The sequence below is a fragment of the Prionailurus bengalensis genome, chromosome E3, assembly GCF_016509475.1.
Source record: "Prionailurus bengalensis isolate Pbe53 chromosome E3, Fcat_Pben_1.1_paternal_pri, whole genome shotgun sequence".
Classification (NCBI taxonomy): domain Eukaryota; kingdom Metazoa; phylum Chordata; class Mammalia; order Carnivora; family Felidae; genus Prionailurus; species Prionailurus bengalensis.
In genome coordinates this window covers 27075595-27103390 of record NC_057357.1, presented here as the reverse complement: position 1 = coordinate 27103390, position 27796 = coordinate 27075595, and the positions used below count along the sequence as shown (strand labels likewise).

Genomic DNA, 27796 nt, shown 5'->3' with positions numbered 1-27796 from the left:
ACCTTATTTCATAAAATTAGGACTGTTAACTGTTAAATAAGCTGATCACGATTACTAATGTCTTTTAATGCTGCAAAAATGAACAGTCTCCAGAAATTAAAATGTGTATCTGCATCCTTATTTTTCATATTGTCACTATACACGTGGCTTAGAGTAAAATGCCACAATCTACCACCAGCCTGGCTTTCTACTCCAGAGCCACAACCACCCACCAAAGGTGTCCACTCATCTCCCCAGTGGAAATGGGTCAGACCCACTCTCAGTGTCATATCCTATGTTCAGCAGGTTATTGCACCAATTAAGCTAAGAGAAAGAAACCATTAGCACCTGAAACAAGCCAAAATGTCCAAACGAATTGTGCTAGTCATTCATTTAACTCAAAACAAATGAAAAAATTTGTCTTTTATCATTTAGAGTTCTCCAAACGGATCCAGAAAAACAGGTCACAAATATCCAGGATTTCATTCTACACTTAGGAGTACTGCCCCTGCAACACCACCTCCTACCAGCACCCACCCCAAGTGACTAGGGCGAAGTCCTTTCAATTTCTCACAGGTGCAATTACAACCTGTCTCTACCCTCCCCTACGAACTACTAAGTACACAATCTTGCTTTGAAAGGATAGATTTTGCTAACAAGCAATGTTCATTTATAATAACCAAAATATTTCTGGGAAGCAATTCTTTTTCTTACATTAGGAAAGAAATAATATTAACAGCTGGACTCTGAGGAACCAGAGCTCCTTCCCACAATACTTAAATGATTGGTATATGCTGAATAACTTACCAGACACCTGCTGTGTAAGCGAAGGTTTCTGAGTATGATCTATATGCCATCCAACTAATATATCAACTGTATCCTGTGTGGAGACACAGAGAAAAGGGCTAATCATTTTAAGGTCTAACTGCTATCCCTCCTGTGGACCATTTCAGAATTTCAGAGTAAGCAATCCTAGCAAAAGTGTCTGTGTTCGACCTATTTGACATTATATAAACTTGGGGGGGGGGGGGGGCAGGGCAAGAGAATAATGGAACTTTGTTTATGACCTTGAGGAAGTATTTTTTTTCTTTAAATATTTTAAGGCATTAATGTCAGAAAGTACAGATGGTATTTACAAAAATAGTATTACTGGACCATTCTATCCTAGACCCTCTAGTATCACTGATTACACTTTAACAATCAGAAGCTTTGTTTTCTCTGATTCCCAAGGTCCCTATACATACAACCAACCCTTCACATCATCACCTAAACAGAGAGGGTCAGGGAACTCACCCTAAAATTAGTGCTGAAAATATGAGGGTAACATCGAGCCACCAAAAGAATGCACTTGACACATTTGCAAAGTAATTCTGGTGTATCCACGTTTTCAAGAATGGACTGTAGGCTGGTCATTACAAGCTAAAAAATAAAAGTTTTAAATCATGAGTATTCAAAACAGAGAGAAAACAAGCATACTGGGTTCATTATTTATTAGTAGCTTTATCTAAAATTGACTATAGTACCAAAGAAAACAAAGTTCACAGTTTTAGCTCCAAATAAAGTTGAAAGCATTTCATTCCACTAAGATTAGGCTGAAAATAAGTACTGTTTCATCGTATTTAATGTCTCTTAAAATATTTCCTAAGTAATGTCCGTTCGCATTATTCCTAAGTGCTCTGTTTAATACCATGGACTTGATTATATTTCAAGTATAAAACTAAGATGTGCTTGGAAAACTTTTCCTTAAAGTACTACAATTACTCTCCAATTCAAAATCCATAGCAAATTTTATGTAATTTATGCTTTAAGATATTAGCACTTGGGGGCGCCTGGGTGGCGCAGTCGGTTAAGCATCCGACTTCAGCCAGGTCACGATCTCGCGGTCCGTGAGTTCGAGCCCCGCGTCAGGCTCTGGGCTGATGGCTCGGACCCTGGAGCCTGTTTCCGATTCTGTGTCTCCCTCTCTCTCTGCCCCTCCCCTGTTCATGCTCTGTCTCTCTCTGTCCCAAAAATAAACGTTGAAAAAAAAAAATTTAAAAAAAAAAAAGATATTAGCGCTTGCTTCAAATTTGAAAGACACAGAGATTAACATGGCCCCATCACATGAATGATAGACATGCGGGCTCATGTCACCACTATATACCGTTCTATTTTTTAAACAAATGTAAGGCAGACCACTGATACAATTATCTTGCAGCTGTCAGAAACCATTTTTTTCCTAAAAAGAAAAGCTCTTCTTTACAAAAAAAAAAAAAAAAAAATGAGGTTGCAACTATAGAAAAAATGCTAGAATTGGAAAAGCACCTAACATTTTGCAGTTAGAATCTATATGGGTAAAGAATACGAATGGGTGCCAAAATCATTGAGTGAAATATACTAAAAAAAAGGATATTCAGAAGGTGTCAAGGTATCATGTCCAAATTACTGACCAATTACAAAGGGAGAAAAACAAGCCTCCACAATGGGAAGACTCTGGTGGTCATCACCTCAACCAGGTGAGCACTCTTTCCCTCTGACAGTAAGACAATCTGCAGTTATGTGCCTGCTGGTGGTGGGTTGCAAGAGTAAGGATGAACCCATGAAGGACTCATGACCAAAATGTTTAAAGTCAGGAAAGAGCAATCAAACACACAAAGTAGAACATTCCAACAATAAGAACAAAAAGATGTAAACCATTCTAATTGAGCGAGAGTACAGAGGCACGCTACCAAACAATACACGGGTCCTGATGGAATCCTGGGTCAGGTAAGACAAAAGCTGTAAAAGGTATCTTAACGGCAGAAGTTTAAATTTGGACTGCATTATGTAATAAAAATTTCTTAGGTATAATAATAATTTTGTTGTTACATAAGAGAATAGCCTTATTCTTATAAGATGCATGTTGAGGGTGAACTATCGTGAAGCGTGTAATTTATTTTCAAACGGTTCAACAAAAAAGGATGCGCTCCTGTGTGTGCAGAAATAAAACAAATGTAGCAAAATGTTAGTAAGTAACAAATCTAGATAAAGGACATATGGGTATTATACTGGTCCACGTTTTCCCATGGATTTGAAAATTTTCAAAACAGGGGCACCTGGGTAGCTCGGCTGGTTGAGTGTCCAACTCTTGGTTTTGGCTCAGGTCAATCTCATGTTTGTGGGATCAAGCCCTGAGTTGGGCTCCTTGCTGACAGCCTGGAGCCTGCTTGGGATTGATTCTCTCTCTCCCTCTCAGTCCATCCCACTCGCGCTCGTCCGCGCACCCTCACACTCTCTCTCAAAATAAATAAACTTAAAATAATCTTTTTTTTTTTTTAAGTTTATTTTTGAGAGAGACAGAGACAGACAGCACATTAATAGGGGAGGGGCAGAGAAGGAGAGAATCCCAAGCAGGCTCCATGCTGTCAAGCTCTGTGCTGTGAGATCATGACCTGAGCTAAAATCAAGAGTCAGACACTTAACCGACTGAGCCACCCAGGTGCCCCAGAATATAACTATTTTTGAAAGTGACTTTAGTAAAATAAAGCATATCATGAATTGTAAAGAGCGCATATAAATAAAAGTTAACTGATATTCTCAAACCATACCAAACTCTAATTTTTAAAAACATGATTAGTCAACAAAAATTTAATTGCTTGTAATTTTGCTCAAAATTAAATTGAGAGTGATCTTTTAATATATTCAGATACACCAAAGTGAAATAAAACTAAGTAGTTTTGGTTTTCATTTATACAAATTTATTGTATATCACCTGGAGTAAGAATTTTTGGCACATTATCAAACCTAAAAAGTCCTAGAATGAGTGCTGCTGTTCATTTTGTCTCCCTCAAAAACCATTGAGTGTCCTCCTATCCAGCTTCCTCATCAAGTCTCTATTTTCATATCAGCAAATGATTCTGTTACTAAGCAAATTCAAAGGAAAGCTTCAAACATGCTAAAAGATTTAAAAAAAAAAAACACAAAACTTTTGTTAAGTTTTTTATTTCAGTAATCTCTACCCCCAACATGGGGCTCGAACTCACAACCCCGAGATCAAGAGTCATATGCTCTTCCGACAAGCCAGCCAGGTGCCCCTAACTTATTTTAAATCTACCTTTAATGTGTACCCTTCACTCAAACTCAGAAAGAGAAATGTTACTCATATCGTATTTACTACCAGTAAATAACCCCTTTTCTAAGTTTCCCTTCTCCAAGCTTCCCTCCAAAAACATTGTTGGGAAGTTGTTAAAAAATTTTCTTCCCCAGTACATCGGTTTTCCCCTTCATTCTTACCTGCATTACAGATGAAAAGGCTTTCTTTTCTCCTACAGTCTCTAATGCTTTGTAGGTGGCACATAAGTAGAGGAGTTTAACTTCATCTTTTGTAGATGAGCTAAATTTGCTAAAAATCCATTTGAAGATCTTCTCAGCCTCATAGCTCAGAGAAGCACAAAGAAGGCCAAGACAGCAAGCTCCCTCCTGTCTCAACTCCTGAAGCAATTTGCTACTGTTTATTTCAATGCAAACAAAACAAAACACACAAAAGGCTTAACATTTCAAAGATGACAAGAATGACACATTTTACAAAAGAATGTCTTCAATGATTTTTCAAATTTTTCTATTCAAACTACATAAAAGGTTGAAATTTTATCTTTAAATGTGTTCTCTATTCTATCCCAGTGCCCAAAAGCATCTTTGTTAGACATTAGATTTTCTTTTGCAGGATCAATTATTTACAAACAGTAAGGAAAGGGCCAGAGATACTAAAATTCAGCCTTCAAATTCCATCTCAAACTACATTAAATGATTCACAGAAAAGGGCAGCAACAAAGGATCAGATAAAACATACTACAAATAACTATATACAATGTAGTGTTCAGTAGGTAAGGACTATAAGATAGGAAATGGTAACAGTTAAAAAACGCAACAAACTTAAAAGGATAACAGCACTGATTTAAGTATATTAATAACTATATAAAATGAAACCATCAAAAAGCAGTAAGGTTCGTGACCTGCTGAGATGAGTTTTTGGTGCTTTCCAACACTGCAATTCTTTGGGAATCACCATACGAAGAATAGACTGCACACCTTTGTGGAGAACCCCAGTAGCCTCGTAGAACAGATGGTGTGAATGCACTGTTGCCCAAAGAAGGAAGCTCCCTTTCACCTCTATTCTCTAAGCAGTTTCAAAATTCTCTAGTTTACAAAAGGTAATTGCATTCATTCATGCCAGCATTAAGAGTCTACGTCATTCCACAAGTCAATGCTCAATTACTCAGTCAAGTTGACAAATTAAGGAAAAAAAAAAAAAAAGAATGGCATTTCAAGTGGATTCCATTCATACTCAATGGCAATTAACATATAAATGCTTTAACACCGATAAAGATGGCAACACAATGAAACATTAAGTAGATATTCATAAATGAAGCCACCAATGAGTTTATCTTCTTGTATATTTTTAAATAATTTCTAAAAATGCATTTTAAAAACTTAAAATTACCCATAGTTACTTACCTTTCATTAAGCACATCATGTACAGCAGCCAAGATATTATCCAATTGTTTAACTAGTACCTTTAAAAAAAAAAATTTATAAAAAATTTGAATTCCTATACTTTCAGTAACACTGTATACTTTTTACTCATGTTCCCCTCCAAATTCTAATCAAATAGCACACCTTTCTTTTCTTATTATTCCCAGTCCCCAATTATCAGGAGTGTTACAAATTTCCTTTCAGATTCTGAAATGTATCCGTTCCTATGTACCACCATGATCATCAATGAAAAAAATAAACTCAAAAAGCTTTTTTTACTTATGCTCAAAAAAAAAAAAAGTGATGGATGGAGAGGTGAAAAGATAAATGACAAAGCAACATGTCACATATGACACACATAATGACAGAATTTAGATGGCAGACATATGATATTCAATTTCAATTTGCCATGTATTTGAAATGTCTCATAATAAAATGGGGGGGAGGCAGAAAACTTATTTGAACCAAATATTATTTGACTCACCATGCCGTTCTCATTAATTTTTTCCTGCTCCACATCAAGTTCTTAATTTCACATTAGGAGAATTACTCAGAGTGTATTTGTAACTGCTCCTGAACTTTTTTCTTTCAAGAGTTTTTCCATTTATTTAGCCCTGGCCACTAGGGCATACCTACCCATGAATATAATATGTAACCTCCACCCCAACTTCACATATGAAAAACAAAGAGACGGTCTGTCCTAGCATACAGAAAAACAATTCTGAGGGCAACAAAATAAATGGACTAAACGTTAAAAGCACTTTATTGCAGAAGATACCAATGTAGATCCAACAATGGCAGGTAAATTACACAGCAGGGTCATTAAGTTCTCGATCACCATAACACAGGCCAAGTCAACCAGGAATAAGGAATCCCTGCCATTTTCTCCTTAGAAGCAAATCTTTTCCCTTCTTAAACCACTCCAGGTAGCATTATCTACTTTATTATAGAAACACAAAGTTATCAACATTTCTATACTGTACTCACCAACTTATTTTCTGGTTGCTGAATAAATTCTTTCAACTGCTTTACAGTAGCCAGTCTTCGGTCTCTGTCATCTTCCCGGGTGATCCTCCGAAGAAGATTCGACAGTCTAGACTCATCAGAATAAGACATCGATCGCTCTGTGAAAATAAGCATTTGTTTCTCAGGGAGCATCCATTGTCATTAAAAAAGGGAAGAGAAGGGGCGCCTGGGTGGCTCGGTCGGTTAAGCATCCGACTTCGGCTCAGGTCATGATCTCACGGTCCGTGAGTTCGAGCCCTGCGTCGGGCTCTGTGCTGACAGCTCAGAGCCTGGAGCCTGTTTCAGATTCTGTGTCTCCCTCTCTCTCTGCCCCTCCCCTGTTCATGCTCTGTCTCTGTCTCAAAAATAAATAAACGTTAAAAAAAAATTTTTTTTTTTAAAAAAAGGAAGAGAAGTTCTGGTTTGCCACTTCCCTAGCAGCGGCATGCCTTGTACATGGTAGCTGGTGATCAGGCATTTGTTGAACTGAACGTGTGATTGAGGTTCACAAAAACGTAACGTGAACAAGAGACAAACAGAAACCCTCCAGCCCAAATATTTCAAAGTACGTCAAAAATCACAGTACAATGAACAATAAAAGTTCAACTGAATGCAGGTCCCATCACACTTTTATTTGTCACTATAAACCAAATTCCATCAGAGTGCTGGGCACAAAGCAGACCCTCAAAAAAGATAAACCTAAGCAAACACCTCATTCCAGAGGACCAGCTGAGAGAGAAAAGAGGATTAGAAATTACTTTCTTCAGATCTATTCCAAACTCTTCAACATCCAGCATGAGTACAGGTAAGAGACTTCTACAGATTACGGATAAAGTCTCGACCGGGCAGAAGGAGGCTATATGCTTCCATTTCTCACTTGGTAACCAGTGGAGGGAATTCTCTTGGTCACATTATCATCATTTTCCTAAGACAAAGTTTTTGTGAACTGCAATCACACATTCAGTTCAACAAATGTCTAATCACCAGCTACCATGTGCAAGGCATGCTGCTACTAGGGAAGTGGCAAACGAGAACTTCTCTTCCCTTTTTTAATGACAAGAACAAATAAGAAAGCTCAAACAACGCTGGTTACTGCCAATAAAATACATTTAAGTACTAAATTTTTCTTTTTAAATTTTCAGCTGTGCATTGGTTATTGATTAACCAACGTACAGTCAAAACAAACTAAATTAAAGGCTCTGATAGTTTCATTTCTAAGGCATGAAAAATTTTCAATAATAAAACTAATTATCTGGGAGAAGGATAGGATTTTTTTAAGACCCCTGGCCCAGTGAGTAGTTCAGTAAAAATGGACACTGAAAATGTCATTAGATTAAAAGCCAAGAAAACTAAGCTCTATTTACAACTCTGCCACTGGCCAAGTTACTTAACTCTAAGCCTGCGAGGAGAAAGAACTGGACTAAATTAAATTCGCTTTGGGGTCACCTTCTAGCTTCTAGCATACCAAGGTCAAGGACATCAAACACTTTTTAAAAATCAGCACACCCTTTGACTAGTGGGTCCACATCTGAAAATTTATCCAAAATAAATCATTTTTTAAAAGCCATACACACACACACACAAGCTGTATGCATAAAGATACTTGCCAAGATACACACAACACACACACATACACACACCCCATGGAAACAAATGGTCATAACTAAAGGACCTAAGAGTGACTATATCCAACAAAATTTTTACGTCAGAAACTTCAAAAGTTTCATGCTTAGCTTTACCAACAAAATAAATTTCTTCTAGAAAAATAATGATCATCATTACCTGTAATCATCATTCAAGGCACTTTACCTATTCAGCAGGGCTGTGTTACAAGGCAGAAGGTGGGATCCATTTATTTAACTTTAGAAAAGTGCCTACTCCTTTTATAACCATATTGCCTACAGACCCTAGAGTTAAAGGACTTGTAAGAGCCCATCACACACCATACATTCATCATCTACTATAATCAGGAAAATCCCTTCTTTAGATCTTAGCTAGTATTCTAATCTTAAGAGAATTCTCTGGAAAGTGTAGTCTAAAAAGTATTAAAACCTTTCCTATGAGAATTTAGTCTAAGAAACAGTTCACAAAAGAATGCCAACAATTATCACCTATACATGTTTTTCAACTTGAAGTAAACTAACCAACTCATGTATGTGCAAAACATCAGTAAGAAATAAGGTGGCCAGGAAAAAGAGGAGATTTGTGGAGGCATTTGTGACTGGTCCCCAGTTTGCCCAATCTTACCCTGTGATTTCCTCATGTCTTTGATGGCTAACGCACGACTGCCATGCTGAATACTGGTGAACTCAGGGCTGGTCACATTGTTAACTCTCAGCTCTTGCCCCAACGACTTCCGACCATAAGTATTTTCCCCAGATCCTCCATTGACACTGTAGCCACCTACAACCAGCAATATTTACATTATTTTAATAGGGCTCTTTGTTTTACTCAATCAATTCCCGATAGTCCAGGATCTTACAACCCCTCTGCAAGCAGCTCAACCAGCCTCTGTTTCTCCTACTCTCCCCCTGTGCTGCCTGCCCTGAAGTCCTTTTGGTTTCATTTTGTGCACCCAAGGAAGAAGAGAAATGAAAACCAAAGTCAGATTTTGCACTTTAAAACTTTTTAGGGGCACCCAGGTGGCTCAGTCGGTTAAGCGTCCGACTTCAGCTCAGGTCATGATCTCACAGTTTGTGAGTTTGAGCCCCACATCAGGATCTGTACTGACAGCTCAGAGCCTGAAGCCTGCTTCAGATTCTGTGTCTCCCTTTCTCTCTGCCCCTCCCCCGCTCACATTCTGTCTCTTTCCCAAAAATAAACATTAAAAATTAAAAAAAAAAAATAAAAAACTTTTCAGGGGCGCCTGGGTGAGTTAGTCGGCTGAGCGTCTGATTCTTGGTATTGGCTCAGGTCGTGATCTCATGGTTGTGAGATCAAGCCCAGTGTCAGACTCAGCAATGGGCATGGAGTCTACTTAAAATTCTCTCTCATGCTCCCTTTGCCCCTCCTGACTCATGTGCATGTGCTCTCTCTATAAAAATTACCAAAAAAACCTTTTAGAAGTTTAGAGGACAGACTAGTCAGGAAACCTCAGCCTTTATGATAATACTGCATTTTGGGCAGCAAGGAAACCACGTTATGTGTATTCTAATGTATGAAAAGAATTTAAAAAATTTTAAAAAGGGGGGGGGGGGGGCCTGGTGGCTCAGTCAGTGAAGCATCTGACTTCAGCTCAGGTCATAATCTTTTGGTTCACAAGTTCAAGCCCCATGTCAGGCTCTGCGCTGACAGCTCAGAGCCTGGAGCCTGCTTCTTGGATTCTGTGTCTCCCTCTCCTTCTGCCCTTCCTCTCTTTGTTCTCTCTCTCTCTCAAAAATAAACCATTTAAAAAAATTGTTTTAGGGGCGCCTGGGTGGCGCAGTCGGTTAAGCGTCCGACTTCAGCCAGGTCACGATCTCGCGGTCTGTGAGTTCGAGCCCCGCGTCGGGCTCTGGCCTGATGGCTCAGAGCCTGGAACCTGTTTCCGATTCTGTGTCTCCCTCTCTCTCTGCCCCTCCCCCGTTCATGCTCTGTCTCTCTCTGTCCCAAAAATAAATAAACGTTGAAAAACAAAATTAAAAAAAAAAAAAAAATTGTTTTAATGTACGAAAAGAACATTTAAATTTTTTCTTTTTTTGTTTTAAATGTTTGTTTATTTTTGAGAGAGAGAGACAGAGCACAAGTGGAGGAGGGGCAGAGAGAGAAGGAGACACAATCTGAAGCAGGCTCAAGGCTCTGAGCTGTCAGCACAGAGCCTGATGCAGGGCTCAAACCCATGAACCACGAGATCATGCCCTGAGGCAAAGTCAGACGCTTAACCGACTGAGCCACCCAGGTGCCCCACATTTAAATTTTTCTAAATGAAGGGGGTAAATTTATTATGAAGTTTCAAAAACAGCACTGTAAAAATATTTATATTAAAAAAAAATTTTTTTTGATGTTTCATTTATTTTTCAGAGAGACTGAGCGTGAGTGGGGGAGGGGCAGAGAGAGGGAGACACAGAATCCAAGAAGCAGGCTCCAGGCTCTGAGCTGTCAGCACAGAGCCTGACACGGGGCTTGAACCCACAAGCTGTGAGATCATGACCTAAGCTGAAGTTGCATGCCAAACTGACTGAGCCACTCAGGTGCCCCAATATTTTTATTTTAAACATATTAAAAGAAAAAAGTAGGGGAGAAAGAAAGAAGGAAAGAGGGAGCAAGAGGAAGGCTGGTAGGTTAAAAACCAAACAAACAAAAAAAAACATGCCTCTAACAGTAAGAAAGCATATATACCCTTTTCGTCATTCTGAATGTCAGTGTGAACTCTGGTATCATCGTGCCTTTGCCGAGACACCACAGCTGAATTGGAAGGTTGCAGTCCATAAGAAGAAGGCCCACCCCTATCTCTGGATGAAGAATATTTTAATGTATCTGGGTCGGCTGATGCACTGTCAGTTCTGTAAAGAGAGAAGAGCATGAGATTAAACTTTAAACAAATATTTTAATAGCCCAAATCATACATCTTTTCATTCAAGACTCTCCTACCATTCTAATTTTTTTCATTACTATTATAAATAAGCACTCCAATTTCAAATGAATCTTTCAACGGGGAAAGGATTATCAATGAATGAAATGCTAGCTTTCAGCCCCTTCCATTTTACAGACCCATTCAGACACACGCATAACTACCAGGATTAGAGTGACCAACTCATCCTGCTGTGCTTGAGAGTTAACGATTTTAGCAGTGAAATCTCGTGTCTGAGGAATCCCCTCAGTTCAAGGCAAACTAAGACAGTTGGTTACCCTGGTCCACGATTCTCTTCACATGATGTGATAAAAGGAATTCTTCCTAAGCTCTCCTCCTAGGAATGGTTAATCAGTGGAAAAATTACCATCTTCCCAGTCGTAAAAATAAAAGGCACAGGCAATATATCAGGCAAGGGCAATGTGACATTCCCTCTCTCTCTCCCCTGAATTCCTAACTTGATTATTTGGTGGGAAAGTAATTATAGAATGATATTTGAAGGCAAGCTCGATAGGATATAAGAAAACATTACCCAGAAAATAAGATTATTTTAACATACTGGAGACTTCACTGAAGACTCCTAAACTCTAGAGACTACCTATTAAAATTATAAAGAGTGAGAAAAATAAAAATAAGGTATCAGTAATCCAATGAAGCTGAATTAGAAGGCTGCAGTCCATAATCTACTTAAAAGTCAAGTACTGTCTAGAATAATCGCTGATACTTAGACATTAATAAACAAGTAGTGCAGGCCAGGGTAAGAGTAGTCCTTATCCTTACGTGAGGATCAGCTCTATGCCTCAGTGTCCTCATCTGTAAAGCAGGGAGCTGTGTTTCATGATTTCTCATGAGCCTTATTCCTCCAGCCATCAATCCTAAAGCATCAAGAAATAAGACCACACTACTCTACAACAGCATATGACAATACCAAGAAAGAAGCTCCTGTCCTATTGATACTACTTCTGAAAGGAATAACTTCCTTACAAATAATCACTTTTATGATATGTACTAAAAACACCTTCTGAACCCACAATTATTTGGGAAACTTAAGGATACTGGCCAAGAGCAGTAACTAACCTATTTCTCAACCCCCATGGCTCCTCCCTCATATATAAAAGTGACTTCAGTGTTTGTGTATATATTTCAATTTATCATCTTTTCTCCACCCCCACCCATAAAAATACTAATCATGCAACTCTGAATAAGCTTAAACACCCTGATCTATATTTAAACCACTGTTCATACAGAATGCAAACAATAGGTCCAATGAAACTTGGATAAGTGACACAAATCTAAATTATTCCTAAAGTCTGTTAATCTGAAACGTGATAAAATTTCATAACCTTAGCCTACTACAATAACTAAGGCTCCATAATGGAGTATCTTCTTCAAACATTCAGGGTTCACTTGTCGACAAGGCTCAGTACTTCCAAGGTGTGGAAAAATAAAATCTATGGAATTTCAAGAAAAAAAATGTATGAGGATTTTTTTTCTAAGCATACTAAATCTGTAAGCATTCAAATACCATTAACACAAAATGGAGCATGAGAGCTTTTTAAAACGAATGTAATGGCATCCCCCGTGTTTCTAAAAATAGCACACTGAGTGCGTACCTATAATAAACCATTACATACCATAAATTTCTGAAAGGGAATTGAAAAATAAAAGAGAGCTTAAGAGCTTTTCGGACAGATTTTGAACTCGTCTATATACATGGCACCTAGCACAACCTGGAAAAGTAAGATGTTAGCAAGATAACAAAAATCTACCAATATTTAAATATCTGAATTTCCTGCTTAAAGTATGTTTATATATTACATATACTACTTTTACCATTAAGAGTTAAGTATGTGTATCACTTTTCTGGTGACATAGCAGTAAACATAAGGCAGCAGAGAATATGAATTAAAAAAAAGATCTGGGCTCAAATCCCGGCTCCACACTGAAAAGGTAAGTGGGACTGTGCACAAGGTACTTAGTCTCTAAGCCTCAACTGTTTCTTGCATAAAATGGAGATAATACCTATCTAATTCGTAAAGTTGTTGTGAGGCTTAAATAAGATAATGGATTCGTAAGACATGCTTAGCTTGCAGGGAATGCTCAAAGTTATTAAGACCATAACACTAAATAAACTCAAGATTTCCAGTCTAACAAACAAATCATACATTAGTTCAAGAGCACAGGAATACAATTAAACAAGCTTTCACATCCAATATATAGCAGCCGATTTTAAATTCTTCATGGAACAAATTAAGCAATCTGCTACCAACAAAACTTCCCAATTTATTAGAAATACAGGTTTTAAAATCCCATGAGTTATGAACACCAAGTATCCCACCCCCATCCCCCACTGGGAGTCTGGGTTTTCAGAATAGAACAAAAATATTCACTGGGGTGGAACTACTGTCTCAGAACTGTCTAAAAACTCACTAGTTGCCAAGTTCTTTTAATACAAACTGATCAAAACATTTCCAACCAGAATTCAAGTTATAGGTAGTTTGAACCCCAAAGCACAAAATGGCTCAGCATTTATATGAAATCTCTATTTTTTAATATCTAGACTGCTTAGGTCTCAAAAAAAAGTCAGTATCCGGCTGTTAGCACCAACAAGACCACCCAGTCCAATAAATAGAAAACTGTTAACGAACGGAAATGAGCACTTAAAATGAAGCAATCAAAGGCATAAAATACAGATTTGAATTCAAAGAGGCAGGCATAAATGTTAAGCCAGTTATAAGAGCTGAAAAAGCTATCATCTGCCAGCATTAGTGTCTCAGTTTAGTGATAAGAGAAAATGTATCTGTTAAAACTAAGAATCATACTAGCAAGGATCCAAAAATACCTCCACAGCCCCTTTAATACTCTAAAAATATTATGGAGAGAGAGAGAGAGAGAAAAAAAAAAAAAGAAATGCATAAATTTCCCCCAAATCATTAAACTGAAGTTAAAGCCTGATGTACATGCCACATGAGAGGTAAGTTTCTAAAGCTCATACCTCAAAAATCGCATACTGTATAATATGGAGCCTTTGTGATGTTTTGCATCAAGTCAATCTGTAAGACAGTAGTTACAATATTAGTGAAGACAGTGGGTTAAAACATTTGTTGTTCAAACATGAAGCAAATATCACTCATGGGTTAGGTGCTTTTAGTTGTACTATGGCCCTCTAGGGTTCATATGCCGAAGCAAAAACTGAGATGGAAAGCCGCTCTATGCCTTAGAAGACAGAGAAGCTTAAGGTGGATACCAAAAACTTTTTAGTTACATAAGAGAATTTAAATGTTAACTATAACATACAAATCACATGCAAATCTCGTTACCGCTCATTTAGTTAACTATTCTCAACATACAGAAAGAGTAATAAATCTGAGAGGTCATTCATTTTGAATGACGCACATCCTCAGACCTCACATCAACAATCCAGCATGTGCTAGGGGATAGTATCTCCTGGCTACATGTGGTCTTATCCAGTTCTTGTAAGCACTAAAAAGCAACCAAAGGGAGGGGGGAAAAAGCACCACTCTCAAAGTATAAAGTCAGGGAATTCCCTATCATGAAGCATTTCCCAAAAGCACCCCAAAATGACTTGATGCAAACACCACACCTAGTGGTGCCACTGGAATAAGCATCATATTGCTTCAAGTTGTTTTTAAGTAGGCTTATGGAAGGATTTTGCTCTCACAGTGAGATCTAATTTGTAATGGATATCAACCAGGAAATGAGATTTGCACTTAAGCCAATGAGGTGGGAAAGCATTTATTCCCTAAAGCAATGGTGCACAAAGATAGTGTCACTGTCATAAAGTAGCTGTAGAATATGCTGGGAGTTCATCGTTAGTAAAAGTTAATACACTTGAAAATGATTTATCTTTTACAAATAAATTCAAGGTTATCCCTATGATGCCTGTTACTCACCTGGATTCAGACATGCTTTCATGAGGGATACAAGACAGGGTGAAACTATGCTCTAAAATACGTCAATGGCTACAAAATTCATTTGGGAGGCTCACGACTTCATTCTTTGAAACTCTTCTCACAAGATAAAATAATTCAAACTTAGTAAAACAGAACTGAACCAGCATGCCGAAATTATGAGTTGACTTCAGTTTGGCAACACTGAAATATTAACAGTTAATAGAATTTCTTATATTATCTATAACACCAAATCTTAATTATCTATTAATGAATTCTTTGTTACTCATTTTTAATCACCAAACTCTCAACTAAATAGCCACTGAAGACTCAAAATATAAAAATATATTTATTTTTGTAAAATTATAAATAATTTCACTTTGCCCAATATAGGTCTGGCCTTTTCCCTCAGCCTCTAGAAGGTAATCTCTAAAGTCTCGGAATGTCGTGCCTAGTAAAAGTGTCCTTGTTCACCTGGAGGCTTTGGGACACACCAGAAAGTATAACAATGTGACTTATGAGGGTGAGGGGGCTTTGAGTCACATGGATCACTCAACCTCCAGAAGGTCTGGAAACTAAGTTTCTGCATGTGAGCAAGTGATTATGTATGGAGTCCAAATAAAAAACTCTAGACACCAATGCTGGCGTGAGCTTCCACGGTTGGTAATACTCTGCATACTATCTGTCACACATCAACACCAAGAAAGTAATACTGTGCTCACAACTCCACAAGGGAAGGACAATTGGAAGGTCCACATCCGTAACTTTCCTGGACTGATGTATAGGCCTTTACCAGTAGCTGATTTTAATCTGAATCTTTCACCTGTAATAAACTGTAACCATGAGTATAACAGCTTTCAGTGAGTTCAGTAGTCCTTCTGGTGACTTAACCAACCTAAGAGTAGCCTTTAGGACCCATGAACTTGGAAATGGTATCAGAAGTAAGAGTGGTCTTATGGACATTGCTCCTTCTCACTCTACATCTGTATTTAAAATCACTGAATATACTGTAACCCAAAATCCTAGATTGTGAATTTTGTTTTTTAATACCATCTTAAGAAAACATAGTAAAGATTTGACTTCAGCATAATTTCCCTTCCAAGTCATCTCAAACACCCTCTATTGACAGACCTCTAACCAAATTAACCAGAAGGGACAAAGCAACTCTAAAAGGGCACATCAGATTTTATCCTTTGCTTCATGGGCACAATTGTCCTCAGTGTAAAGACTGATCAACAGAGCACCCCCAGGTAGTTCCCAGACTACAACTAGGTCTTCAACACTGCCCATGTTTCCCTAATCAGGGTTCTCTCCTTCCCCAGTTTTCAAGCTTCCTGCACCTTCCTCCTTTCCCCAGAGCTCTTCCAATACACAACTTTGCAGATTCCTGCTTCATGCAAAATACAAGCCATTCTACAGCACTCTCAATAGTAAGGGCTAACAGTTTTGAGCTCCTACCACATCTGGTAGGCAACTTAGATCAGCAGTTTGCATGTATCTAGTATTTCATTTAATCTTTAACATAATTTTATTGTTATGATTAACTCATTACTAAAGATAGTAAGTTCCCCTCTTACAGATGAGGTAACTAAGGTTCCATAACTGACCGAAAGTTGCACATCTGGTAAAAGGCAAACCAAGACCTCAAACTCTGTACAAACTTTCAAGTTCTTCAGCACTCCATCAGTTCTTGCCAACTTCCTTCCAGTAAATCCACAAATTCACCCATATCTTCACACACAGCCTTTCTTCCCATCACCCTCACATAATGAACAAGTAAACATCCTATCTACAGTAACCTTCTGGATCCACACATTCCCCCTATTTTCTGAGGTATGCTGTGGACTCCCACTTTCCTACTGCTCATCATATCACCAACACATGAGCATCCTCAAGTCTTTCTTTTAACAACAACAAAAATCAAAATCTTGGGGCATCTGGCTAGCTCCCTCAGTAGAGCATGCAACTCTAGATCTTAGGGATGTTAAAGTCTAGATCTTGTGGGATATTCAAGTCCCACATCGGGGCGGGGAGCCTACATTAAAAAAAAAAAATCTTAATTTCCTTTCTCCTTCTAATTGTCTGGACTCTTCACAGCTAAAACTCTTGAGAAAAATTTATCTTCCTTATCTTCACTCACTTTTCAATTCACTGTAACTTGGGTTCCCCCCTGAGCACTCCAATGAAACTGTTCCTACCAAAGTAGGAGCTGCCACCTGTGGCCTATGGCCTATTTGTCTCTAAAATCCCATAATCTCTTTTCAGATCATCTTGCTCAACATCCCCTGATGACTTACTTTGGACAATTGTCTATTCACACTTTCTCAATACCACTCTCAAGTTTTTTTACGCAACTTTAATTCCACTGACTTTCTACTTTCTCCTAGTCCAAGTACTTTCTTCCTCCTTCACTTCCTTCTTTCACCTTGGATTTCATGGTCTATCATTTCACTTATTATTGTTTTTATTTCTGCTGTGTTGGTTGTGATCTCTCTTCTTTCATTCTTGATTTTATTTATTTGGGTCCTTTCCTTTTTCTTTTTGATCACACTGGCCAGTGGTTCATCAATTTTGTTAATTCTTTCAAAGAACCAGCTTCTGGTTTCATTAATCTGTTCTGTTTTTTTTGGTTTTAATAGCATTAATTTCTGCTCTAATCTTTATTATCTCCTGTCTTCTGCTGGTTTTGAGTTTTATTTGCTGTTCTTTTTCCAGCTCCTTAAGGCATAAGGTTAGGTTGTATATCTGAGATCTTTCTTCCTTCTTTAGGAAGGTCTGGATTGCTATATACTTTCCTCTTATGACCACCTTTGCTGTGTCCCAGAGGTTTTGGGTTGTGGTGTTACCGTTTTCATTGACTTCTAAATACTTTTTAATTTCCTCTTTAACTTCTTTCTTGGTCCATTCATTCTTTAGTAGGATGTTCTTCAGTCTCCAAGTATTGGTTACCTTTCCAAATTTTTTCTTGTGATTTCAAGTTTCATAGTGCTGTGGTCTGAAAATATGCACGGTATGATCTCGATCTTTTTGTACTTACTTAGGGCTGATTTGTGTCCCAGTATATGGTCTATTCTGGAGAACATTCCAAGTGCACTGGAGAAGCATGGTCTATCATTTCAACAACACTCTTGCCAGTCACCTTAACCTCCCTTAATATTTTCCTCACACCGATCTGCTAAAACCCCAACCCTGAATAACCCAGTTATCAATTACCCATCATCCCTAAGTCATCACCACACTCCCAGGTCCTCTGATGTTCATCTCCCATTCTCTATGTGCACTTCCAGACCTCCCCATTCCCTTTGGATTCCAAATTGCTCTCCTAAACCTCCTACACACACACACACGCACGCGCGCACACTTTACTTCACCAAGAAAAAAAAGATACCATAACACATCGACACCCAATTCTAGGCCTTGATTAGGATCCATCTACTTCCACCTTCTTGTAACTTTGCAAATACCCTTTATCCTGTGGAATCTACCTTTCCCACTGAACAATGGAATCTTCTCTCTACACATGTAAAATTTTCTAATGTCTCTCACTTAAAAATACAAAAATATGTTTAACAAATAATACAAAACAAACAGAAAAGCTCCATCCATCCCACCTGACACCACCAAACAATCTGCCTTCACTTTCTGCAAACTAAGAGTTGTCTCTATTTCCCGCCCTGTTTCTTCACCTCTACTGGCACCTCAACCCACAATGATTCAACTTCTGCCCCATCACTTTTTTGGCCAAACCAACTATGACCTCCAGGATGCTAAACCCAAGATAGCTCAGGCTTTATCTTACTTCTCAGAGGCTTTCACAGGGCTGCTAAGTGGAGTTAAGCAGGTTGTGGCCCCCAGAAAGGTGTCTTGCAGAGAAGAGGTGGGCTGAATGAAAACTTCTTTTTAAAATTCCTACAATAACCCTGGGCACTCAGATACCAAGAATTCAAAGTAACAGATTCTTCTCTTCCTTTGGCTTATGGGACATTATACTCTCTATTTCTTCCTACCTGGTTCTACTTTCTTTAGGAACCTCTGAGGGCTTGTTCAGCCTTCTCTACCAAGCCACTAAATCTTAAGGTTTCTCAAAGCCTGACCTTAGGCCCTCTATTCATCTCACTTTGTGTTCTCTCACTCAATCCATACCAATGGCAATATTTACCAGTGTTTGACAAGAACTCTTAAATCTAGGCCTCCATCACTGATGTCCACACTGAGATCTAGATCTATGTACTCAACTGTTTAAAAAATTTTTTTAATGTTTATTTATTTTGGACAGAGAGAGAGAGACAGAGCATGAACAGGGGAGGGGCAGAGAGAGAGGGAGACAGAGAATCCGAAGCAGGCTCCAGGCTCTGAGCTGTCAGCACAGAACCAGATGTGGGGCTCGAGCTCACAGACCTCAAGATCATGACCTGAGCCGAAGTCAGATGCTCAAGTGACTGAGCCATCCAGGTGCCCCATGTACCCAACTGTTTAAAAAACAATCTCGGGGCACCTAGGTGGCTCAGTCGGTTAAGCATCTGACTTAGGCTCAGGTTGTGATCTTGTGGTTTGTGAGTTCATGCCTCGCATCAGGCTCACTGTTGTCAGCAGACAGCCTGCTTCATAACCTCTGTCTCTCTCTCTCTCCCCCTCCCTTGCTTGAGCTATCAAAAAATAAACATTTTAAAAAATATATTAAAAAAAAAAATCTCAATGTTCTAATGCCTCAAATACAACTATCTCCTTTCCTCCTGGAATCCCCATTTTAATAAACGGTACCATCATCTAACCACTGTTTTCTAATAAATGGCACTATTTGATCAGCCAGACAGTATGTCTCCCACTTCCAATGCTCATCTCCATCCCACCTCCACATTCCAACATTATTGTTATAAAACACAAATCTGATATCTTCTCACTGCCCTTATCCTATGTACCTTACTTCCCTTTTTAGCTATATCTCTACCAACCACCCCTTTTATACTCCATGTCCATCCATCCTAATCTTTCACAGCCAGAGGGGGGGAAAAAAAAATCACCTTGCTCAGCCAGTCTGCCTGGAACAGCTTTGTCCTCACCCCTTGGTGACACTAACCAATTTATCTTTATCCTCCAAGCTTCAGCTTTACTTTGAAAAGTTTCTGATTCCCCTAAGTCTGGCTAATAGTCCCTGCTATATAAGTGCTACCAGAGAACCTAATAGTTCCTTTTGAGAAGTGTATTTAAATGTATTCTGCCAGGAGACTGAAAATACCAGACGGGCAGGGGACTGTCCGTGTTGCTTATCATATATTCCCACTGCCTAGATGGCATATAAATTACCTGTTGACTAAACGATTGCTTACTGTCATAACTGAGGCCCTTCTCTCAACCGTGGAATACAGTTCCCTAACCTAAACCAACACTAACTTTTCTTCAACCCATACTTCCTCTCCAGAGCATTCTATTAAAATCAGTATTTTCTTGATCATTTAGTACAAGAGCATTAACTAAGAGCTAATGACTCTAAAAGGCAAACTAAGACGGTTCCAACCCTGTAAGAATTTATAATCTAGAAAGAAAAGAACTGTAAAGTCAGTAGAAGTTCCCATTAGGAGTATAAAATCCTCTGTGATTTCAGAAACAATCCCAATATTCAACTCCTTCTTCAAACTCTCAAAGTGTGCACCACATTAGTTTGCACTTAGTAGTTACATACTAGCTTCAATTTGCTTGCTTGTTTGAGATGTGAGCAGAGGGTACTATCTTATACCACAAACTTTCATAGGGAAAAGAGAAAATAATAGTGGTTGTGGCACAGGAGTACAGACTAGATGAATACCTTGGTTCAAACTCCATTACAATTATTTAAATTAAGTAAAAATTTATATCTTAAGTTAAACTTCCATAACTAAAATCTGATCCATGCATATGATCTTAAGAGAAACTTATAAACACAAAAAGCCACCAAAAATAGATTCGGGCTTGCTTCAGCCATATAGGTAAATGAATTCTGAATTTTTTTACCTACTTAATATGCACTTTTAACACCTTATTTATTTTTGTCACATCAAAGGACACTATCAAGAGAGTGAAAAGACAACTCACAAAATTAGCAAAATTGTTTGCAATCATGTATCTCATCAAAGTCTAATATCCAAAATACATAAAAAATTCTTGGGGTGGTTCAGTGGCTCAGTTGGTTGAGCGTCCAACTTCAGATCAGGTCATGATATCACAGTTCGTGGGTTTGAGCCCTGTGTTGGGCTCTGTGCTGACAGCTCAAAGCCTGAAGCCTGCTTCAGATTCTGTGCCTCCCTCTCTCTCTCTGCCTTTCCCTGCTCGTGGTCTCTCTCTTAAGAATAAACATTAAAAAAATATATACTATAACAAAATATATAAAAAATTCTTGTAACTAAACAATACAAACAATCCAATTTTTAAATGGGCTAAATTTTGAATAACTATTTTTCCAAAGATAAAGATAGCCAAAAAGCACATGAAAAATTGCTCAACATCATTAGTGATTAAGAAAATGTAAGTCAAAACCACAATTAAGAAATCACACCCACTAGGCTAACCATAATTTAAAAAAATAAATAACTCGTGTTGCAAACATATTGAAAAAATGGAACCCTCATACATAAATGATGGGAATGTAAAATGGTACAACCACTTTAGAAAACAATTTGGCAATTCCTCAAGAAGTTAAACAAAAAATTACCTTTTGACCCAACAAATCCACTCTTAGACATATACCCTAAGAGCTGAAAACAGATCTTCTCACAAAAACTTGTACATGAATGTTCACCACAACACTATTCACAATAACCTAAAGGAAGGTGGAAACCCAAAAGTCCTTCAAAGGATGAATGGATTTAAAAAACATGGTATAGGGGCGCCTGGGTAGCGCAGTTGGTTAAGCGTCCGACTTCAGCCAGGTCACGATCTCGTGGTCCATGAGTTCGAGCCCCGCGTCAGGCTCTGGGCTGATGGCTCAGAGCCTGGAGCCTGTTTCCGATTCTGTGTCTCCCTCTCTCTCTGCCCCTTCCCCAGTCATGCTCTGTCTCTCTCTGTCCCAAAAATAAATAAACGTTGAAAAAAAAAAATTTAAAAAACATGGTATAGGGGTGCCTGGGTGGCTCAGTGGTTAAGTGCCCCTCTCCCAGTAGCGCTCTGCCTCTCTTTCAAAAATAAACATTAAAAAAAAAAAAAAACCCACAGTATATGCAGACAGTGGAAGATTATAAATTCCACATGAGATTCCATAAAAAGGGAGCGCCTGGGTGGCTCAGAGGGTTAAGCATCCGACTCTTGATTTCAGCTCAGGTCACGATCTCACGGGTCACAGGACTGAGGCCTTCATCCAGCTCCATGCTGACCTGCTTGGGATTCTCTACCTCCCTCTCTCTCTACCCTTTCCCTGCTCACTCTCTCTCAAAATAAATAAACTTACAAAAAAAGAAAAGATTCCATAAAAAGGAATGAAGTACTGACACCTACCACAACACTGATGAACCCTGAAACATTATGCTAAGAGGCCAGAACAAAAGGCTACATACTGTGTGATTACATTTATATAAAATATCCAGACTAGGCAAATCCACAAAGTAGATGTGTGGTTGCGAGGAGCTAAGAGGAGGGCAGAATGGGAAGTGACTGCTTAAAGGGTACCGGGGTTCTGTTTGGGGTGATGAAAAGTTCTGGAACTAGACAGTAGTGATCGTTGCACAGTGTCATGAATGTACAGTTGGCTCTTGAACAACACAGGTTTGAACTGCACCAGTCCACTTACATGTGGATTTTTTTTCAGTACATACAGTACAGTACTATAAATGCCTTCCTTATGATTTTAATATTTTCTTTTCCCTAGCTTATTTTATTGTTAAGAATACAGTAATACACAAAACACACAAGATATGTTAATTGACTATGTTATTATGAGGCTTTCAGTCAACAGCTGCCTATTAGTAGTTAAGTTTCAGGGAAATTATATGCAGATTTTCGTGTGTGTGTGTGTGTGTGTGTGTGTGTGTGTGTGTAGGGGTGTTAGGTCAACTGTACTCAGCACACTGGACTGTAAAATGGTAAACTTTATGTCCATTTTACCACAATTTTTTTTTAAATTTATGACATTCTTGGGGTACCTGGCTGGCTCAGTCACTGAACCATGCAACTCTTGATCTTAGGGTTGTGAATTTGAGCACCACGTTGTGGGTAGAGATGACTTAAGAATAATAATAATAATTAAAAAACCTTTAAAAAAATATATGGCATTCCTGAAAAGATAAAATTATAAGAAGAAACAGACCAGAGGTTTAGTTAGCAAGGACAGAAACAAGGAAATGTTGCAGGATGATGGAACGATTCTATAGCTTAACTATGGTGGACACGTTTACAATATTACATGTATTTATCAAAACTCAAAGAACTATACAGCTTGTAAATTGTAAATCAATAAATCTTTTTTTTTTTTTTTGAAACAAAGAAAGTACACAAGCAGGGGATGGGGCAGAGGGAGAGAGAATATCTTATGCAGGCTCCATACTCAGCGCAGAGCCTAATGTGGGGCTCAATATCACGACCCTATGATCATGACTTGAGCTGAAATCAAGACTTGGACGTTCAACCAACTGAGCCACCCAGGCACCTCAATAAATCTGACTTTATTTTTTTATTAAAAAAAAATTTTTTTTAATGTGTTATTCTATTTTTGAGAGGGAGAGAGAGAGAGAGCACAAGTGGAAGGAGGGACAGAGAAAGAGGGAGACACAGAATCCAAAGCAGTCTCCAGGCTCTGTCAGCACAGAGCCCAACACAGGGCTCGAACCCATGAACAGTGAGACCAGGACCTGAGCCAAAGTCGGATGCTTAACCAACTGAGCCACCCAGGTGCCCCAAATCTGCCTTTATTTTAACATTGATTTATTATTATTTTTTGTTGTTGTTTGAGAGAGAGCGAGTGCACAAGTGGGGGAAGGGCACGGAAGAGAAAGAGATAAATCCCAAGTAGGATCCACACTGTCAGCCCAGAGCCAGACATGAGGCTCCAAGCCATGACCCATGAGATCAAGACCTGAGCCGAAAACCAAGAATCAGATGCTTAACCGACTGAGCCACCCAATCACCCCAATAAATCGGACTTTAAAGGCAACAGTTCTTTACAGTGAAGGCACAAAAGGTAAGGAAAAGACTGTTGATTTATTCTTAATACTTTAGTATTTCAGGTCTTATATTGCCTACCCATATTTAGCCAATCTAAATGGAAATGCAAAATATGGCACCAGCTTTAAGTCACTGTGCTTTCCAAAGAAACCAAAGACTGTTAGTGTCTGAATTAATTAAATTAATCAGGTCTAAGAACAGGAACTTAGAGCTCAGAAAGGATTAACCTAGCCAAGGTACAGAAAGAAACAACAGCATTTATATCAGTAAAAGACAAATGTTACCTACATTAGTTAAAAAAAAAAGTTTCTAAATTTCTAAAATAGCAATTTCATTCTTTTTTTTTTTTAATTTTTTTTTCAAAGTTTTTTATTTATTTTTGGGACAGAGAGAGACAGAGCATGAACGGGGGAGGGGCAGAGAGAGAGGGAGACACAGAATCGGAAACAGGCTCCAGGCTCTGAGCCATCAGCCCAGAGCCTGACGCGGGGCTCGAACTCACGGACCGCGAGATCGTGACCTGGCTGAAGTCGGACGCTTAACCGACTGCGCCACCCAGGCGCCCCGCAATTTCATTCTTTATCAATGCCTGAGAAATACCTGAGATAGTCCCTATAGCACTCTATTTTTTTAAGAATGAGATGCACAAGGAAGGAAGGAAGGAAGGAAGGAAGGAAGGAAGGAAGGAAGGAAGGAAGGAAATGCACCATAAATTCTTAATATTTTAGTGTCTACCCATTTTGATACCATTCAGAATTGTGGCTAAATTCTTATTAACTGACCACTGAGAAAGCAGGAAAAAATTAAAGAGTCAAACCACTAAGGCTGATAAAATCAGAAAATCATCGGCTGAGACAAAAACATGAGAAATCCACTGCTAATTTAAGTATTCTAAGGTTCTTTACCTCATCTGGCATAAATTCATACCTAACCAGGTATTAAAGAATAGTGGCAGTTATAAAATCTGGTATGCTTTGAACCTCCAATACAAATGTGAATTTAGGGTTCAGTATTTAACAGAAATAACTTTGTTTATGCTAAATAATAGCTCACCTAAAGGCTCATGAATCTAACGCACCAAGTTAATTTAACTCACTTTCTCTTGGCCTTTATTTTTAACCAACGCTGGCTGACTGCCTTAAAAAGAAACCCTGCTTCAGCTCCCATTTGTATCGCTTATCTTCCCCTTTTGTCAGCAAGTCCTGGAAGTACTTTAGAAACATCCCATTCAGCCTGGGAAATTGCCAACATTGAAAGGAAATCTCTCACTCCATGACCTCCCTAGCAGAGGAAGGACAAAAAAACTGAAAGTCTACAAAGAAACATGTCCACCTCTTCACCCACACCCCCAGGGCTCTCTAGTTAAATGCCAAACATATAGCCCATTAAGACAGAGAAGGTTAGAGAAGAATCACTAAGTGTTAAATACTATAGAAACCCTAAAAGGAAGAGTCTGGAAACCAGAATGGGACTCTACAATCAAGAAAAAGGCAGTGTTTTATTAATATAAAAATGTGTGCGACCATCTTTAAAAAGTCCTGAGAATAGGCAAATACTGACTATAGAGTTATTCAGATAAAATTCCTCTAGCTAAAAGATTCAAGCACATCCCATCAAGGGACTGACATGCTTGTGAGATTCTCCAACAACTACATATTTAAAATTTTCCCTTTAAAGATAATTCTAAAAAGCACTGTGGTGTCTTTTAAAAATAAACGTACTGTGTAAAAGATAAACATCATTACCACTTTTTTTTTTTTTTTACAGGTGACACTGGTCAAGAAAAATGATGTGGTTGCCAAAAATTACTTGTAACACATTAAGAAAATGTTATGCAATTCAGACATAGTTAAAAAAAACTATTACCAAGTTAGGCACTACTGCCTAATGGTATGATACACCCTACAAATCTTGGGCACAGTCAAGGTTTTAGAGTATCAGAAGAGCAATATTCCATGTACCCCTTAGTAAGTAACATATCTTAAATATGATGGTAAATATGGAAAAGGCACTTACTGAGTTTCATATTCCACACCCGTGATTCTTAACAAAGAGGAAGTTATTAACAGAAGTACTTCTAGAGCATTCTCAAATTATACACATGACCCCTGCCCCAACCCTCTTAAAAAATAAATGTACATAAAAAAAAAAAAAAAAAAAACTTAGAAGAGAATTTAAAACACCTTGGTTCTATGTCTAACTTTACCAACATTATACGAAGACAACAAGTAGATTTTTTTAGTAGGGCTCCATGCCCAATGTGGGGGCTTGAACCCATGCCCCTGAGATGAGGAGTAGGAAGCTCTACAGACTGGGCCAGTCAGGCACCCCAATACAAGTAGCAAATTTTAAATGGACTCTGATTCCTCTCAACATCTCCAATAACACCTACAAGACCGATCTCCTGAGATATCCTGGGGTGCAACAGTAAAGAAACATACTACGTGTAATCAGGGGTAAATATGTACGATAAACTCTCTACTTAAGTACTGGGACTTCTGCTTTAGAGGCGATCTTGAAATAACTACTTCCTATCCTTGAATATAAATAAAAAGATTCGATAGAAAAATCTCAAAAAATATAGTCCCCTAAATCAAGTAGCTGGGAAAGAAAGATACTTTTCAGAATAATCACACTATTCTTCTAACTATAGGAAAATTTATTAAAGGAAGACAGTTGTGGTAGTTACGGAAACATAGTAGAAGCAGCAATCAAGTGCTAGGAAACAATGCTCCCACTGTGCTCAGTAGTAGCAAGAAATATATTGAGGTATTTAAAAGTATTTAGCCTTGGGGCACCTGGATGGCTCAGCTGGTGGAATGTGCCACTCTATCTCTGGGTTGTGGGTTTGAGCCCCACACAGGGTGTAGAGATTACTCAAAAAAATATAAGACCTTAAAAAAGAAAACTATTTAGTCTTAAGTTTAAGAAAACTATGAAACAGTTCAAAATGATCACTTAAGCGACTTTTTCTCATTAGATTTTACACCAGACACACATTAATCGGTTTAAGTGTTTTTAAAATAAGAAACTTTCATAATTCCCTTTTACAACAAAGGAGAAAAATCAATGTTTCTAAATATGAAGTTCTGTAGAAGATGCATTTACTCATTTTAAGTAAATTTATCGCACCATAATTTAAAATAGTGAAAACTCAGGATAGCATAATAATGTATATGTCTCACAATGATACAAAATTTATTCCTATCTTTGTTTAGAAGGTACATGTGGTTTATTTATTTTTTTAATGTGCTCCAAACTGTTACACTGGCAGAATATATCCTTGCCATGATTCCACGATCCATCTTCCCTACCCCCTTTAAAACATTAACCAGGGCGCCTGGGTGGCTCACTTGGTAAGCTTCTGACTTTGGCTCAGGTCATTATCTCACAGTTAGTGGGTTCAAGCTTCGCATTGGCTCTGTGCTGACAGCTCAGAGCCTGGAGCCTGTTTCAGATTCCGTCTGTCTGTCTGTCTGTCTGTCTGTCTCTCTCTCTCTCTGCCCCTCCCCTGCTCGTACTATGTCTCTTTCTCTCTCAAAAATAATCAAAAAAAGTTTTTAATAAATAAATAAACAAAGCATTAATACCTGCAATGCCTGGGTGGCTCAGTCAGTTAAGCATCTCTTGATTTCGGCTCAGGTCACAATCTCACATTTTCATGAGTTCAATCCCTGCTTGGGATTCTCCCTCTTTCTCTGTTATCCCCGACCCCGCCCACCGCTCACCCAAAATA

The 27796-nt window shown here is 38.4% G+C and overlaps 1 protein-coding gene across 4 annotated transcripts in view; it reads right to left on the bottom strand.

The window, feature by feature from the left end:
* Positions 1–27796, bottom strand: part of SMG1 (SMG1 nonsense mediated mRNA decay associated PI3K related kinase) — a 105044-nt gene that overhangs the window by 65642 nt on the left and 11606 nt on the right. For 3 of the 4 annotated variants that reach the window (XM_043560430.1, XM_043560431.1, XM_043560433.1), the window contains exons 2-8: positions 10792–10955; positions 8722–8877; positions 6457–6593; positions 5452–5510; positions 4231–4444; positions 1273–1398; positions 787–859 (exon numbers count right to left, since the gene is read on the bottom strand). In XM_043560430.1, coding sequence (XP_043416365.1) covers positions 787–859; positions 1273–1398; positions 4231–4444; positions 5452–5510; positions 6457–6593; positions 8722–8877; positions 10792–10955 — 929 coding nt within the window. Of the gene's footprint in view, positions 1–786; positions 860–1272; positions 1399–4230; positions 4445–5451; positions 5511–6456; positions 6594–8721; positions 8878–10791; positions 10956–14018; positions 14077–27796 lie in introns of all 4 variants that reach the window. The other variant, XM_043560432.1, reaches the window with a different exon arrangement.